The sequence below is a fragment of the Thamnophis sirtalis genome, unplaced genomic scaffold, assembly GCF_051295495.1.
Source record: "Thamnophis sirtalis isolate CommonGarterSnake01/CBP01778 unplaced genomic scaffold, rThaSir2_p1.2 scaffold_1, whole genome shotgun sequence".
NCBI lineage: Eukaryota > Metazoa > Chordata > Lepidosauria > Squamata > Natricidae > Thamnophis > Thamnophis sirtalis.
The window spans coordinates 148,079,199-148,095,974 of record NW_028261381.1 but is presented as its reverse complement, the minus strand read 5'-3'; the positions used below and the strand labels follow the sequence as shown (position 1 = coordinate 148,095,974).

Sequence of the window (16,776 nt, the reverse complement as noted above, 5' to 3'; positions counted from 1 at the left end):
ACACCACAATGTCAACCCTTCCTTCCTATAAGCAGACTCATTGTTCTTATCAATGAGACCCACCACTGTCGTGTCATCTGTAAATTTAATAATTCTGTTGGTGTTACCGTGTTTCCCCGAAAATAAGACAGGGTCTTATTTGCTTTTTACACACGAAATATGGCTTGGGCCCAGCTGCCAGCAGAGCGAACAACCATAGAGCATACGCCCAGAATGGCCACTGCCGAAAGACTCGGTTTGGAAGCCGCAGAAAAAGCCATGCGGCAGCAGCTACAGAGAGAGCTGGGCCAGGGCATCATGAGGCTGGCAGGCATGTGAGTGGAACAGCTGCACATGCAACCCCCCCTGCAGCCGTGCAGAGTGCCATTCACTGCCATTTCGAAGGCGCCAAGCCGCGGGAGCCGGCGGCGGCAAACAGGGGCTCACGCAGGCTTGGCAATACTCCTAGGTCAATGAATGGTGCTGTGCCCAGCTGGAAAGGGGGTTTGCCGGGTTGCTGCTCATGAGTGTGGTTGCTTCATGGCTGCTGTGCTGCGCTGCTGCGACACTGCAACATAGCCATTCGCCCAGGAGGCTGTGCCTCTTTGGGAGGCTGTGCCTCTTTGGGAGCTCGCTTGCAAGAGAGCAGCGACCTAACAACTCCCTCTTCAGTTGGGCACAGAGCCGCTCACCAACCTAGTGGTATCCCGAAGGCGCTAAGCAACACGATCACCTTTGCCTCCCCCTGGTTCCCGTGGCTTGGCACCTTTGGGATACCGCTAGGTTGGTGAGTGGCGCTTTGCCTAGCTGGAGGTGGAGGGTTGTTCAGGGGGCTTATTTGTGGGGGAGGGCTTATATTTTTGCCCACCAGAAAAATGTGGCATGGCGTTATTATCAGGACATGGCGTAATTTCGGGGAAACATAGTATACAATGGGGTACAGTCATGTGTGTACAAAGAATAGAGGAAGGGGCTTAGCACACAACCCTGGGGGGCTTCTGTGCTTAATATCAGAGTAGAAGAATGATGAGATCCCATCCTTACTGACTGTGGCCTATCTGTCATAAAATCCTTTATCCACAAACAAATGCTCTGATTTATACCCAAATTGGACATTTTAAGAAACAACCAGTTGGGTAGAATGGTATTAAAGGCAGAGCTATAATCCACAAATAGCAACCTTACATATGTTCCCTATTGTTCCAAATGGTTTAATACAGTATGGACAACAATAGACATAGCATCATCAGTTGATCTATTTCTTCTATATGTGAATTGGTATGGATCCAAAGTAGATGGAAGACTAGCTTAATATAGTTCAACACCAGTCTCTCAAAACATTTCATGACAACAGATGTTAAAGCTATTGGTCTATAATCATTAAGAGATACCATTACTGTCTACTTAAGGACTGGCACTATAATGGATGTCTTCAGGCAGGTAGGGATAGAGCACTGCAACAGGGATAGATTGAAAATATTCGTGAACACACCAGCTAACTCTGCAGCGCAGTCCCTAACAACTCATCCCATGATTCCATCAGGCCCAGTTGCCTTCCTGATGTTGACATTCTGGAAAGCGTGTCTCACATCAGAGATCTGCATTAGAAGTGGTTTCTATCGATGGTAGGTATTAGTAGTGTACTATCAGTGGTAGATGCTGGAATAATGGTAGTTCCTGTTTCCACCTCAAAATGGCTGAAAAATTGATTTAGCTGTTTCGCGAAAGAGACATTACTGCTAGACAAACTATTTTTATTGTTCTCCAGACCTTGCCATACCCGACGAGAGTCCGAGTCCTCAAAAAGATGTTCAATCCTCCGACTGAACGTAGCTTTAGCATCCCTGATGCCCTTTTTCAATTTAGCTCTCGCCTCTTTATACTGTAGCACATCACCAGAGTGGAAAGCAGCATTCCTAGCTCTTAAAAAAAGACACGTGTCTTTATTTATCCAGGGCTTATTGTTAGAGAACACCTGTACTTGTCTGGTGGTAGTAACAACATCAATGCAGCTTTTGATATAAAACAGCACTGTTGAAGTGTAAGTATCAATATTGTCTTCCTCAAACAATGCCCAATCAGTGCTCCTAAAGCAATCTTGAAGTTGCTCCAATGCACCCTCTGGCCACACTTGTATTTCTCTAATCGATGGTCTAATTCTGTTGACAAGAGGTCTGTATGATGGGATCAAGAACAAAGATATATGATCTGACTGTCACAGGTGCGGCATAGCCCTGTATCCATGCATGATGTTACTATATACCTGATCCAAGTTATTTTCCCCTCTGGTGGGACAGTCTACGTACTGATAGAAGTTAGGGAGGACAGTCTTTAATTTAGCTTGATTGAAATCGCCTGCAACAACCAGCACTCCATCTGAGTAGGCCTGTTGCTGTTTGCTAATAGCAGTTAAGAGCTGACTCATGGCTGTAGTCATATTAGCATCAGGAGGTATGTATACTGCAGTTATTATTACAATATTAAACTCACGAGGTAAAACTACTCCAGTTCAGGAGAGCAGTGAGTATCCATTGTTTTAACATTTGTGCTCCAGTTGTTATTTATGTAAACACAAAGCCCCCCCTCCTCTGCTCTTCCCGGAGGCAATGGTTCTATCTGCTCGATATACTGAGCGTCCTTGTAATTCAATAGCCACTCCTGGAATAGTAGGGACAAGCCATGTCTCTGTAAAGACCATTACACGAGAGATAGTAAGTAAGATAAGGGTACAGGATGGTCAAAGACCAGATATGGGGGGAGATTTTGAGTTAGTCCCTTCCCTTTTGAGGCTTGGGGCTGAGAAGGACCAAGTCCAGAACGGTTTAGATTAGGTAGATTAATGATCCATGGATCTGTGAGTACTAGGATTGCTTCCCTAAGACACATGATACAACCGTGCTGATTTGGCAATTTCAGTCCTAATAGTGGTAATAAGTCAAGGACTAACTCAACCTGCTAAAAAAAGTAGGGCAGGGGGAATAAAACTACTTTAAAATTGTACGTTAAATAAATAATATATTTAGGCTTCTGAATTTTTAAAGTGAAGAACACAGTATTTAATTAAACTATTAATGATTTGAGTTAGAGAAAAGGATGTCTAGCCATTTCTTTTCCTTTTTTTATTTCTTCCCAAGAAAAATATTTTTTAGTTGGCAGCCACTAATTAATATTTCAATTGTGGCTTTCTTCCTGTACCTTCCTGAACAGAATTGTTGGGATATAGCAATAGCAAGAGAATGTAGACTTATATACCACTTCCTACAGTAGTGCTTTACAGTTTACAGAGTCAGCATATTGCCCCCAACAATCTGGGCCCCCCATGGACCTTGGATGAAAGGCTGAGTCAACTTTGAGCCAGTCAGAATCAAACTTCTGGCAGTGGAACGCAAAGTTAGCCTGCAATACTGCGTTCTAACCACTGCACTACCATGGCTCTTATGAGCTTTTCTGTGTTGTGGAAAATATACATTAAGACATACAATTTCTCCCAACTTTAGCATAAAAACACTGTTGAGGAGCTCTGAACCTTGAACTGAAATGCTGAAAGCACTGAATGATGTTATGCAATTATTATTTTTTGAGATAATTTTACTAAGTAAATACAACATGGTAAAAATGGAATATATTTACAAGTTTTGAAATAATGTGGGTAAAAGCAAATGCATGCATTATTGTGGTGTTAGGACAGTTCCCCCTAATTGTGTGTGCATGGATACATGTGTATGTGTGCAAGGAGGTGGTTTACCTACGTAGGTGAAATAATTTTTGAGGCTAAATATTATGCCATTCTACTTTTTCCAAAATGTGTTTGGACTGATGTAATATTTCTGCATGCAAAGTATTTTATTTTATAAAAATCCAGTTTAATCTTTCTGCAGCCCATCGATATTTTAAAATTAATATAAGAAATAGAATTTCCAATGCCACTTATATAATTTAATGTATTTCTTTGCTACCCTCTACTCTGGGTGCCTTTTTGATGTCACTCTCTTTTTATGTTCTAGCTCTTCTTGTTGCAGCAAGAATGCATGATTTTCGGCGCACTGTTAAAGAAGTAATCAGGGTGGTTAAAGTTGGTGAATCAACATTAAGGAAAAGGTGAGTCAAGCTTGTAATTTGCTTTATATTTTACTTGAGATTAGAGCATTTCTGAAATTTATAATTTTTGCGTGGAAAATAAATCTGTTTTACCTTTTCTGGAAAGACATCTTTTATAAACAGAACCCCATTTTTGGTTAAATTGTGTTATTTGGGGCAAAGGAAGTGTACTTTCTCTGTCACAATGTCTGCCACTGCCCCTGGGAATCTGGATGCTTCCCACCAGGATGGCCCTCTAGAACAGGGGTCTCCAACCTTGGCAACCTTAAGACTTGTGGACTGCAACTCCCAGGCTTTGCTGGCTGAGGAACTCTGGGAGTTGAAGTCCACAAGTCTTAAAGTTGCCAAGGTTGGAAACCCCTGCTCTTGAAGACTCTTTCTTCGGCTTTGGGTACGCTGGCTGGAGCTTCCACCAGGTGATATGATATCTGTTTTATGTGTTGACTGGATTTGCCATCTGCTTAGTACATACATTGTAGTTTTGTGTACATTTTAATTTTATATTGTTTTATCCTATTCACCTGCTTAGAATCAATTTGGAGTTGGGCGGCATCTGAATGAAACAAACAAACAAACAAACAAAGAAATAAATAAAGTGGAGCAGATTTACATAGAATTTCATTTTTACATAATTTTTGTCAGAGTGTTACATAGAATATCATAATGGAATGTGATAAATACTGCACATGAGAGTCTAACTGGAATTTAATCCAAATATTGACTGTATATTGATGGCAGTTCTTCTGTCTCATATTTTGGCAATTGGAGGAGCAGTTGGACTTTAGAAGCTGAAATTTCATTGAGGAGATAGCGTTGAACTGACAGTTAAACATAAACATTTATATTAGAACTAGCCACCTGCAAGCAATTGGTTTGTGGAACTGATGTGAGTCATCCATGTTTCCTTCTATGTCTAAATCTTGCAATCCTTAGGACATAACATTCTGGTCTGTTATAGATAGGCTGTTTCTTTTCCTGTTAAAAGATACTTCTTCCCAGTCATAGCTGTAATTAAAATACAGAGCAGAAGCTTGGTAAATCCAATTTTATGGGTTTATGTTGGCCCAAAGCTCAGTAATGATGTATTTCTTTAGTCTTGTTATGAATGCTTATGGGATCTGCAAAAGATCACATCTTAAGAAAAATATATTAATTCAGTTGCTCCTAACCAAAGCCTACATATAAATGGTGCACCTGAACCTGCAGGCTTCCCCATAAATTACTTCTGGAAATGTATCTTTTTCTATGTATAAAGTGTCTGCTTATTTTGAAATAAATGGGGAATGAAATCCTTCGGGAAAGGGAGCTTCATGCAAAATTTTTGCAAAGTACTAGTGGTTATGACAGCTGTTCAAATGTCATGGTTTCTACAGGGATGTAAAGATTTAATTGTTTTATCGTATTTTATTTTTAATTTAAGTTTTAATTATTTAACATAATAAATTGAACATTAAAAAATGGGAAATTTAGACTTTGGTGTTGTGGACTGTTTAAATAAAATCCATAAGACATATTTACTTTTTGCAGCTAGATAGAATGAAAGCTGATTCTCTATTCAGTTTGCTGAGGATAAAAGGTTTCTATTAAGCCCCAGCACTGTTTAATTTCAAGAGCACAGCTTATGCAAATATATCAACTTTCTGAATAATATAATTTAGGTTTGTGTAATACAAGTATTCTGTGACTAAAAAATTCCTTTTTGATGTGCCAAATTTAGGATTGCAAGATAGTTACATTAGGGTATTCTTATTATTTTATATACAACATGTTATTCTTGTCAGCACAATTATTTTGTAACACCATTTTTACTTTTTAATAATTTGCATTTACAGGGAGCCCTAAGTTCCATTCTAACAGAAAACATTCTGTTTTCTTGTTTACTAGAAAGTAAATAATTCCAGTATAAACATATCACTTTGAATTACTATGTTTACAAAGTAACATTTAAATTTTGCCTGAAATCACTGAAATTAATAGAAACTGTTTAGGCGAATGATTGCTATTCATCAATATATTCCAATATTATTTTTGATAGTATTTTTTACTATTATAACCATAGGTCATAGCCTCAAACAATGGAAAAATCACTGAGTTAAAAAACACATTAAAAATAACAAATAAGACCTCAAACATAGTTTGTATAAATAAACTATGTAGGAGAGAATAAAAAAGCCTATAATAAACATGGCAAAAGGATCACAAACTTTCTGAAGTAAACAAATCTGCAAAATATAACCCTCATTACTTACATGAATCAAAAGTTGACATGGCTTTGAGCAGCTGCTCAAATAGACTCACAGCTGTGAAGGTCATCCTATTCTTAGGAAACAAACTTTCTAGGGGGTTGGTCAAGCCCATTTCCTTTTTTGATATTGGAGCTAAATATTTCATAGTGGCTGCTAAAGAGGCATGATGAGCAAATAATGAGGGATATCACCTTTAATATCCCATGCAATGAAGTCATAGGCAAAGGTTGTAGGAAATTTGCCTATAATTTTTATCCAGTATAGCTAAGGCACCTCCTTATATTCTGTTTTATCATATAACTCCTGCCAACTAAAGAGGGATGTGGATCAAATAATTTCATTTAAACCTGTTCTTCATAGCACACCATTGAGCAGTCTTTTTTGATATATAAATTGATATAAATTGGATTTTGGATTTATATCTTTGTCTTGCTGTAAAATGATATACAATGATTTGCATTCTTAAAGTATATTATTGATGGGATGCAGGCAGTTGGAAGTTGACTTTAGGTAGTCTCTGGATTTGAGACCCTACCTTGCCTAGAGTAATTGACATCCTTGGAATAAAACTTGACATTGGGTTTTTTTTAATTTCGTATCAGCCAAAATGTGACATAATTGGCTGATGTTGTCCTTATTATTGGCAAAGAATGCTGCATTTGACTCAGCTACCCTTATACTTTTTTATATTATATTAAAATAATTTTATGTGAAAGTCTCAATTGACCAAAATCATGATGGCAAGCAGAGCTCTATATCTTGAGTCCATCTGGTGATGACCACAATATATGCATATGGAAGATTGTGACTTTGAATGTAAGAGGAATATGTGAAAAAGCATATGAACGATCAAAGGAAATTAAAAAAAAAGCATGCACCTGTGAAACCAAGAGAAAGGAAAAGGATGGGAAAAATATGAAATCCAAGTGATCTGATCTGTGGGTTGAATTGATTCATACATGAAGGGAAGGGAAGGAATATATTGAATTATGAACAAAAAGGTTAAAATGTCTGTTAAAAGAATGAATTTGGACTATCTAAGTTAATTCACATTAAAATAGGTAGCCAAAGGTTGGAGGTAGTTGTACATTGTGCATTAGTGAATAGTGATAGTGGAGATGAGTTGGAGGTAGAACTGTGCAACTTTCTAATGTCTGATTCCGACTGTCAAAATTATGTTATTTCAGAACATTTCTCAAACATGCTACTTATCTGGAGTCCTACAATAGACAATATACTTTAAAGGTAATCTCCATTTGCAACCACAATTGGAACCAGAATTTCAATAATAATTCATGACAGTCGTAAGACAGTAAGTTGAGGAACCCATGTGATTGAACCTGTTTTTATGACTATGTTTACAGTGCAGTTAAACAAATCTTGTGGTTGTAAGTCCAAATCCATTTTCCCAAATAGGAATTTTTGGGAGCTAGAAACCAGCAGAACATGTCACAAATCTCAGTCTTGTGATCACAAGACACTGCAAGCAGTTGTAAATGCGACCTGCTTTCTAAGTGCCCAAAATGCAGTCGTGTGACAAGGGTGGTTGAATGGGGGGAAGCAACAGGTCAAAAATCACCTTTTTAAAATTACTCTGAATGGTTGTTAAGTGATAAGCCAAGGATTACCTGTATATTTGACAGCCTTTAAAGATGACATGAAACAATTGGTTCAGAATGCAACAGCCAAAGTATTGACTGGTCTACACATAATATACAGTATGTTCTAAGTCCAGCATAGACGTCTTTAATTTCCAAATAAAAATAAAGTATATGTTTTAGCCTATAAAGGTTATTTATGGTTTTGATGTGAGGCACTTGTAGTATTGTTTTGCACCTGATTCATATATCCTAGGAGAAATTGCATCATCAGCTTGTGAAGATGGAGAACCATCAATACTTTTAAATTGGTGCATCTGCATTAGAGAACAACCTCTTCTGAAAATATGATCGGCCCCCATGCTTCTAGTTTTGGGGTTATTAAAAACTGAACTATTCTGGAGAGGCTTTGATGTTTTAGGAGACCTGGATCCAGCTAATTCTGCATCCTACTTCTCCCAGTAGCTGACCAGATATCTTTTGAAAACTCAGAATCAAGACAATAACTATTCCCCACTTGTTTATATTATTCTTGACTAGAAGCATGGTGCTTCTGGACTTTTGACTTACAGCCATCAATAGACTGAAAGGGTTGTCATTCTAATTGAATGGTTTTTAGTTGATCAACCTACTGATTTGTGGACTTATCCTCTATGAATTTATAAGCCTCAGAGTAAGCTAAGGCATAGTAAAAACTCTTTTTGAAAACCACCATTATAATTTATTTAAGCTTAAAACCTGCTGATTTAAGGCAGTAATAAAGCTTATAGCTAGTAAGATATTTTGCGGTTTCCAAATGATTCAGAAGGATTATTGGTATACAGTTTTCATTTTATTTGGGTGATAGCAAATGCACTGAATTGTAAAAGAAGCACATTCAGTTGAGCAGTTGTTTAAAATGAAGGAGCGTGAGTACAAAATTTGTGCTTTGAAATGTTTACTCAGGTCATGCACGTCAACTAAATTGACAGTGTTATTTACTTTGACAAGGTAAATGTGACAGCTGAATTATTTTCCAGGATCTATAATTATAGCTGTATTTATCACAGATTCGTAAAACATGATTGATGTTTCTCAAATAATCTCACATTATATTGCATTTATCAAGGGCACATTCAAAACAAATCTTTTTCACTAAGCTTCCCTGAGCTCAATATTTTTTTCTTGAAGCATTTGGATTCTTAAAATGTCATTAGGTAGCAGTTGGTTGAATTAATAAGTACTTGTTTCATGTAACTCTCTTAAATTGTGCAAGAATCTTTTTATGGATCTGAGGGCCTCTGACAAGTTACCTGAGATTTTATCTGGGAAAAATTCTGCATAGACTTCTCATTTGTTTTTCTCAGCATAGAATGTCAGAGAGGAACTCATAATCATCATATACTTTAAATTCAGAATCTCCACATTCATTAATTGGCATCTCTATCTAAGGCACGGAAGGCTTCCTGTTTGAACCAATACTCTTTTAGTTGGATCAGTGGTTTTTCTTCATAAACAGCAGCTTCCTATGTATTGGGCTTTTTTTATAGGCATACAAGAAATTTCTAGATACTGACTTTTCATTGCGAAATTGGCTTCCTCCGCAGAAAGCTGATACAAATATTTTAGTTTCTTACTTTCAGACAAGAATGAAACCACAACCCGATCTCCCTATCTTCCTACTTTGACTAGCATCAAGGTTTGTGTGCACGTGCATACGCACAAGTTAATCAATAGATTATTGGCTGTTCCTTTCCTGGCATTGTGAAGCATCTGATATATGTTTAACATAACATCATACAACACAAAACATAACATAACATGTAACATAATAAAACATAACATAAAACATAATGTCACAAAACAACATAATATCATACAATATAACAGTATTACATTCTCAGTAGCTAAGGAACTCTTAGTTCCTGTGCTAACAGCTTCATTCCTTACACCATTTCCATATCTGTTTCTTTTTGTTTCTCTTTAAATCTGGCGGTGTCAGCTCTTCTTTCCTTCTGTCTGTCTGATTTTTGATGGCTAGAAGGTGTTTTTTTTTCCCTTTTTCCATATCCATTTCTTTGATGGAGCTGTTAAAATCTCTTTCTCGGAGCAATCCTGACTGGATAATAGAAAGGAAAATTCCCATTTCCTCTTCAGCTGGAGAGATCTGTCTAGTTTGGGATCTCTCCCGCCTTCCACTGAGTTTGGATAGAAGGAAAGAGTGATATTTTTATCTTTACTATTTGTCAACAGGAGCTCCTCTCACTCTAGAACTCTTCCTCTTGTCTTGGATTGGAGTAGTCTCCATCATTACTTGTACAAATAAGTCTTTCTGCATCCCCCTTGGAGTCACAAATGCTGGTGAATGCCAACACCTGATTGCCGGGCCAATCAGGCAACCCACAATAGTTATCACCCTGGAATTCTTTCAAAGGAATGATTGCTAGCAAACCCTTTCTAGGGAATGAGGAAAATATGCATGTTTCAGTTGTGACTGGAAGCTGCAGAATTGATCTACCCAGTTACAGGAAATGGATTAATAAGCTTGTCATTTGACTTTTTAAATGGTTCTGTAGAGGGAAGAAAGAAAGCCAGATGTGATTTTTAGCAACAGTGGAGGGTGGGTGTGTTTTTTTTTGACAGAGATGCTTGTAGGAAACCTGGGTGCAATCCAGTTGATCCTAGGTGGCTTGAAGATCCTGGAATGAAAGAAGGCAAAGAAGTGTTCAGCAAATAAAAGTAGGTGATAACTCTAGGCATCCTGAACTGTTAAAATCTTAGTGGAGGCATGAACTGAGTTGTGATTAGCAAACTCGACTACAAATAAAAAGTGAGGTCATTTGTCTGATTGGTGCTTTACATGGCAGTGAAGGTTTTGCTTTATGAAGCATTTGAGATCTGATTTTCTCCTTGATTATTGATGATGGGCAAGAGTAGCTGGAGTTTTCTAGAGTTTCCAAAAAGATGCCATGAATTGGGAGGGGGGGGCTGCTCAGAAATGAGATGATGGGTTCTGGAAAACTTGCTGAATGATCAGTTGAGGCAGAAGGGAGGTGACAACAGGAAATAAAATTGTCTTTTTGAGAAAAGAGATTACATATCTCCAACAGGGTATCCAGTTTTGTAACATTTGATAAGTCAATTAGAATGTCCAAAGAAACCATATCCCAAGCTTCCTATGTGGAGGAAAGGGGATGTAACAGTTCAGATGGTCAAAGTCACAACTGGGCATTGTCACAACTGGGCAAGTCACAGAAAAAAGCATTGGTCATTTTAAGTCTCTAGATGACTGGCTGTCATGCCAGAATCACAATATCTGTTCCCTTAAGGAAAGATGGACAAAGGTGTTCCTGAAGGTTATCTTTAGGAGCCCACATACATGGATTTTGCTGTACTATGTAGGAGTACTGAATTAGAGAAAGAATTTCTTTTGTCCCTCATGGGTGTCAGAGAAAAAGAACATTTTTGGGGTATAGAATGAAGGGGGTAAGAATACTCTAGATTTATGTGATAAATCTTCAGCCTAATTGTTCTACAAGATTGAAGTTCAAACAAAGACAAGCATGCCCACTGACCTGGCACTGTGCAAGCTTGGGGGCGATTTGTAAGTGTTCCATTTTTTTGTGGCCAATCTGAACTTCTGTTGGGCATTGAAGACCTTTGAGGATGTTATCTATACTCTAATGCTTCTTTATTAAATAACATAAGGAACTATGTTCCTTTTGTTTGGAAGGAAAGGAGGAACAAGAACAAGTTGCCCTTACATTCTGGACTAGATTGTGAAAGGGTGGTTCCTAAGGAAAAATAGAAAATTTATGGTTTGATAAGAAGATGGGAGATGATTGATAAGAAAGACTGCTGGGTATTCGACTCAGACTTGCCGTTATCCAACATGGTCAAATGAATCAACACAGAAATGATAGGAATAAATTTACACCTCCCACAATGAGAATCAAAAGTAACAAAATATTGACAGGTCTCTTGCATGTGAATCAAACTGTTAGCTCCTCTGAGATTAGTAAATCTCAGTTTAGTAAAAATATGTGCCTTCTGCAAACAGTTTAAGCGTTCTATCTCAATAAGGGAAAGGATAGTAATTCCTAATTATTACAGAGCTTAGGAGTTGCCATTCATAGATCACACACAAAAAAACCATCTCTTGTTTTTAACCCCCCAAAAGTACAAGTGCTGATAAGAGGGGGGGCATTTAGTTTTAATAATGACCCTTGATTTCCATTCAGCATATAGTTTACCTTTAAATAATATAATTAAATCAAGCGTGGGCAGTCATTGGAGAAGTCTGTGGGCACATGGTCTCCCATCACACATGTGGGTGTATTAGGTTTTGGCAAATGTTCTAGAAACTCCCTGCAGTTTTTAAAATTGTGATAGGCCTATTTTAGGGCTTGCATTTTAATTTTCATGTGTTTCCCATCTCAGCATGTCAGGAAAGTGTTGTCACTTTTGTGTATTCTTTACCATAAGAGGCTTCAAGAGTCACAAAAAGGGGTTCATATTTTAAATAGTGTCTCTATGGTAAATCTCTCTCAGAAATTTAGTGTGACATGGAGTCAAAAAAGTTTAAGTATATAAAGAAAATGAGAGCTATGGGAATCCACTTTTGACCAATGGCAGAGTTGTGATAAAGGCAGTTGTGAGATGAGAGCCAGGAACTAGAAATCATAAACTGTAGACTAGAGACATGCATTGGTCCTCGACATTTGACCGGTTGTTGAACAAAGATGCCCATGTGAGTACTTTACTTAATGACGGCAATCCTGGTATTCCTGGTTGCAATTGTTAAATAATTTTGTAAGTTGTAAAGTGGACATAATACCAGCTAAGGAATGTGGGATGACTGGGGAGAGAGGCACTAGGAGGCTCAGGAGCTGAAAATCTTCCCTGCTGAAATCCATGTAAGATTTTCAGGTTCTGAGTGGAGAGACACACATATGTGGCCAATGCTGGACTTCCCGGGGCTTCCCCATTCTCCTGTGTGCTTGTTTCCTTATTGTGTTGCGTCTCTACTCAGAAACTGAAAATCCCCCTCCCCCCTTTGAAATCCAAGTAGGATTTTTAGTCCCTGAACATAGAGACTCTTGGGTGCTGCCTGCACCAGATCTCCCAGGGCGTCCCACACCTGTCTGAGGCACTTCATGTTCCTTATCTTATCTGCGCTGCCTCTCTGCTCTCTGATTGGATTTCAGGTCCCTCTTGTCTCTGAGGGAAGGCAGAAAGAGGCTGAAAGCCAGCAGTAAAGATTGCCAATGGCGATCACATCATTATGGAGTGCTTGGCAACCAGTCATAAGTGGGATCAGGTTGCCAAGCACCCAGATTGCAATCACATTACCACAGGAGTGGTGGTACAGTGTTTTGTGATGGCCGTAAATGCTTTACAGACCATGAATGACCCTTTCCAAGGCCATTGTAATTATAGACCATGGTAAAACAAATGGTCATAAGTCAAGAGCTTCATGTACTGTACTGTGCTTAACCAGCCAAACTCTCAGCTTGATAAGGAAATTTCTATCTTGTGTCCTGCTTACGGGAGACCAGTGACTCAGGCTGAATGAGTAGAGTCCGTGTAGGGTTCCCTAATTTTTACTACATGGCAAAGGTTCCCATCCACAGTTTGAGGGCTTGGAGCAGGAGGACAGCATCAACTCTCAATTGTAGATAAGGAGAGGAAGATGACACTCAAAAACATTCTGGTTTGGAATGTAGAGTACTCCTTCATGCCTGTATTCTATTAGTGTCACGATGTTTCTGAAATACTGCTTAGGACGTAACAGTGTGGTTATTTCTACCTCCCAATCCTCTCAGCACAAGCCATGAATATTTTCTCAGCATAGTATGTAAGGGTGGGTACATTGAATAAAAGGCATGTGCTGTTGCATGAGCTTATAGCCAAGAACTGAAGGCATTTTCAACCTCTATTATTACTTTATAAGCTATACGAATTCTTAGCCTGCATTGGTAGTCACTGGAGAATGCATAATACATTTATATAAAATGACAATTGCTTCAGCTTTAGGCCTGTGAAGAGGTAAATGAGTTCATGTAAATTACATATCCTAGCAAGCACTGTACGAAATAACAAAAGATGCTTTCAAGGGTGGAAAGGAGTGCTGTTCAGTTTTCTATTGTGTAGTGTGTCAAGTTTTGAAATTTATCATGAGCTTTGTATTAAGCAGAGCAAACAAGATAAGGTTATATTATATATCTGGGAGAAAAAAAATCATACAATATTTGTGGTTAGTAGATATGTGTCAGTTAAGATAGATCTTTAATCAGCTGTCAAGCAGATGGCTGACTTTGGAATTTGGGCTGTTACCAAAAAGAAAAGAATGTTGGTTATGAATGGAAATAACTTGGCTTTATTTGGTACCTGGCTATGAATTTCATTGGGTACAGATCAAAGTTATTTTGCTAAATTAAGTAGTGTCTTGAAATATGTAAAACGATTTTAAATTGTATCATTGGGTGAATCATACACTTTTGGCCAGTGTAATGGGCAATGATCCAATTTACTGTAGGTACCCTCTTAATTTTTTTTCCAGTAAGACGTGAGCAACAGTCTCTTTCTATGGAATAAGTGCTATTTTCCAATTTCCTTCAGTAATTCCTTTCCTTTTAGCAAACAGTTTGTTACATTGATAATAAATATTTCAGGCAATACTCAGTATTTTCATTTTCATGCTCATTCCTTTTAGGCAATAGTCCACATCACTTTTGCTTTTTAGAGTCACAAAGTCATTATATTTCATCTGATTCTGTTGCATCATTTTTTTTGCCCAGTGACTAGCCTTGATGTATAAATAAGAAATGAAGAAGTGGGTTTACAAGAATTTCTTTCTCATGGCATGTAACAGTGAATATTTATTATGATCTTCAGTGCAAATCATGAGTTTGCATGGTAAGGACTTCTGCCTTTTTAATAAAAAAAACCTGGTAGATGCAGAACATGTATTCTTTCATGTCCTATAAAGAGATGCTCTTCTTTCATAAATGGGGATCAACCATCCTTGAATTCAATTTCATATTGAGATCACAGAATATAATTTTATATTACAAAATGTAATTTAGGAGTTATGAGTTGTATATCTAAATGAACAATTATGGTGAAAATGGACAGCTCTTATACCTCTCTTATTGTGAATTACAAAAATCTGAATTACAAAAAATTATGTAAATCCAAAAAGATATTTTATTATGTAACTATTAAATGAAATTATTTTTTCCCATTTGATACTTATATACCAGTTGAAATTGATAGGGCCATTATAGTTGGTCAAAGGCTTTTATATTTATATATATAAATTTATATATATATAAATATAAATTTATATATAATTTATATATTTTATATTTAAGGTTAAAATGACTAGTGCATTTTTGGTGCATTTCTCACTAAAATACAATTTAAAATTCCAATAGACTCTGCTATTGATCCACCTTTAGGAAATCTATCTTGATCCAAATTTATATAATCAGTAGTTAATCTGCTTTGATCTTTTGACCAAATAAATTATAAAAGTATTTTGACTTTATTCAAAATATAGTTGGTTGATAGGATTCAGCTCTCTATTAGTGTTTGGTGTCATAACTAACCACTTGATAACTTGAATCAGAAATGTGATTATCCTGTAGTGCTGAGGCAAACAAAAGAATGAAAACAGAGGGCAATTATTTTTGAAATATTTTGATAAACAGTTAAAGTAATATCAATTTATTTAATTGTTATATTTCTTTGGAAGATAGTTGGTTGCAATATGTTCTATGAGCTGCTTAGCTAGCAGTGACTGTAATTGAGTGTAGAAAATCATTTATTTTATTTAAATGTACATGCTCTGATGAATACAGTTAGCATAAAGCTGTATACTTTATTTATTTATTTATTTATTTTAACATTTCTCTCTGAATATGCTTTAACTGAGTTATTTTAATCTGTGAAGCTTTCTTTTTTAATTTATTTGCTAATAAGTCATACGCCTTATTGCCATGCTAAAATTTCTGTTAAATACATATCTACTTGGAGGCAATTTTATTACATTCCAAGACATCTAATCCTCTTCTCTTTCCCTCTAATCCTTTTCCCCTTTGAATCATTTTTATTAATGTCTTTATAACCTATATTTCTATATTTTAACTTTACTCTCTTCTTTTAAATAAACCAAAAAATGACACACACAATAATTAACATCATTAAAATTATAATTAACATTTCTTAATAAAACACTAGTTTTTAATATTATGTGTGTGTGTAAATATATGTGTTTGCATGTGTTAACAAAACAGCTATATAAGTATTACTATGGTATAGAAGGCTATATATTTTCATAATTTAAAACCTATATTATACCAATTGGTAGGAAGATTCCAGTGGTTGCATGGAAAAAAAGGTACTATGTCCGGAAGCTATTAAATACATGGGGATTATTATTCCCAGGAAAATATTTACTTTAGTAGGTAACAACATTTTAAAATACATTACCCAAATGAAACATATTGAAGAGAACAATAAGAAATGCCCTGTTTATGCAGAATAATTAGTGTTATAAAAATGAACCTTGAATCTCAACATAGATACATATTTTTAAAGTAATGCTTATGTTGGTTTAATATTGATAAGCTAATGATTAAATAAATTCTCCTAGAAAGAACAAACATTTCAGCCTCTGAGGTTTTCCAATGGCAGATCTCTGTGATTGTTTTGAAACAGCAGCATTAAGAGATTTCTGGATTCCTATATATCAGTTTCAGGAAATCTCAGAAAGTCTTAATTAACATAGTGAGTTTTTAACATATTATAGTTAGATGATAGGGATCTTATAATTTGTCTTGAATGTAAACTGCATCGGCATAAGCAAGAGT

At 36.7% G+C, this 16,776-nt stretch overlaps 1 protein-coding gene across 4 annotated transcripts in view; it reads left to right on the top strand.

Moving 5' to 3' along the window:
- Nucleotides 1–16,776, top strand: part of BRF1 (BRF1 general transcription factor IIIB subunit) — a 209,596-nt gene that overhangs the window by 110,568 nt on the left and 82,252 nt on the right. For all 4 annotated transcript variants that reach the window (XM_087727249.1, XM_087727256.1, XM_087727244.1 and 1 more), the window contains one exon: nucleotides 3,984–4,077. In XM_087727249.1, the coding sequence (XP_087583375.1) occupies nucleotides 3,984–4,077 (94 nt within the window). The remainder of the gene's footprint in view (nucleotides 1–3,983; nucleotides 4,078–16,776) is intronic.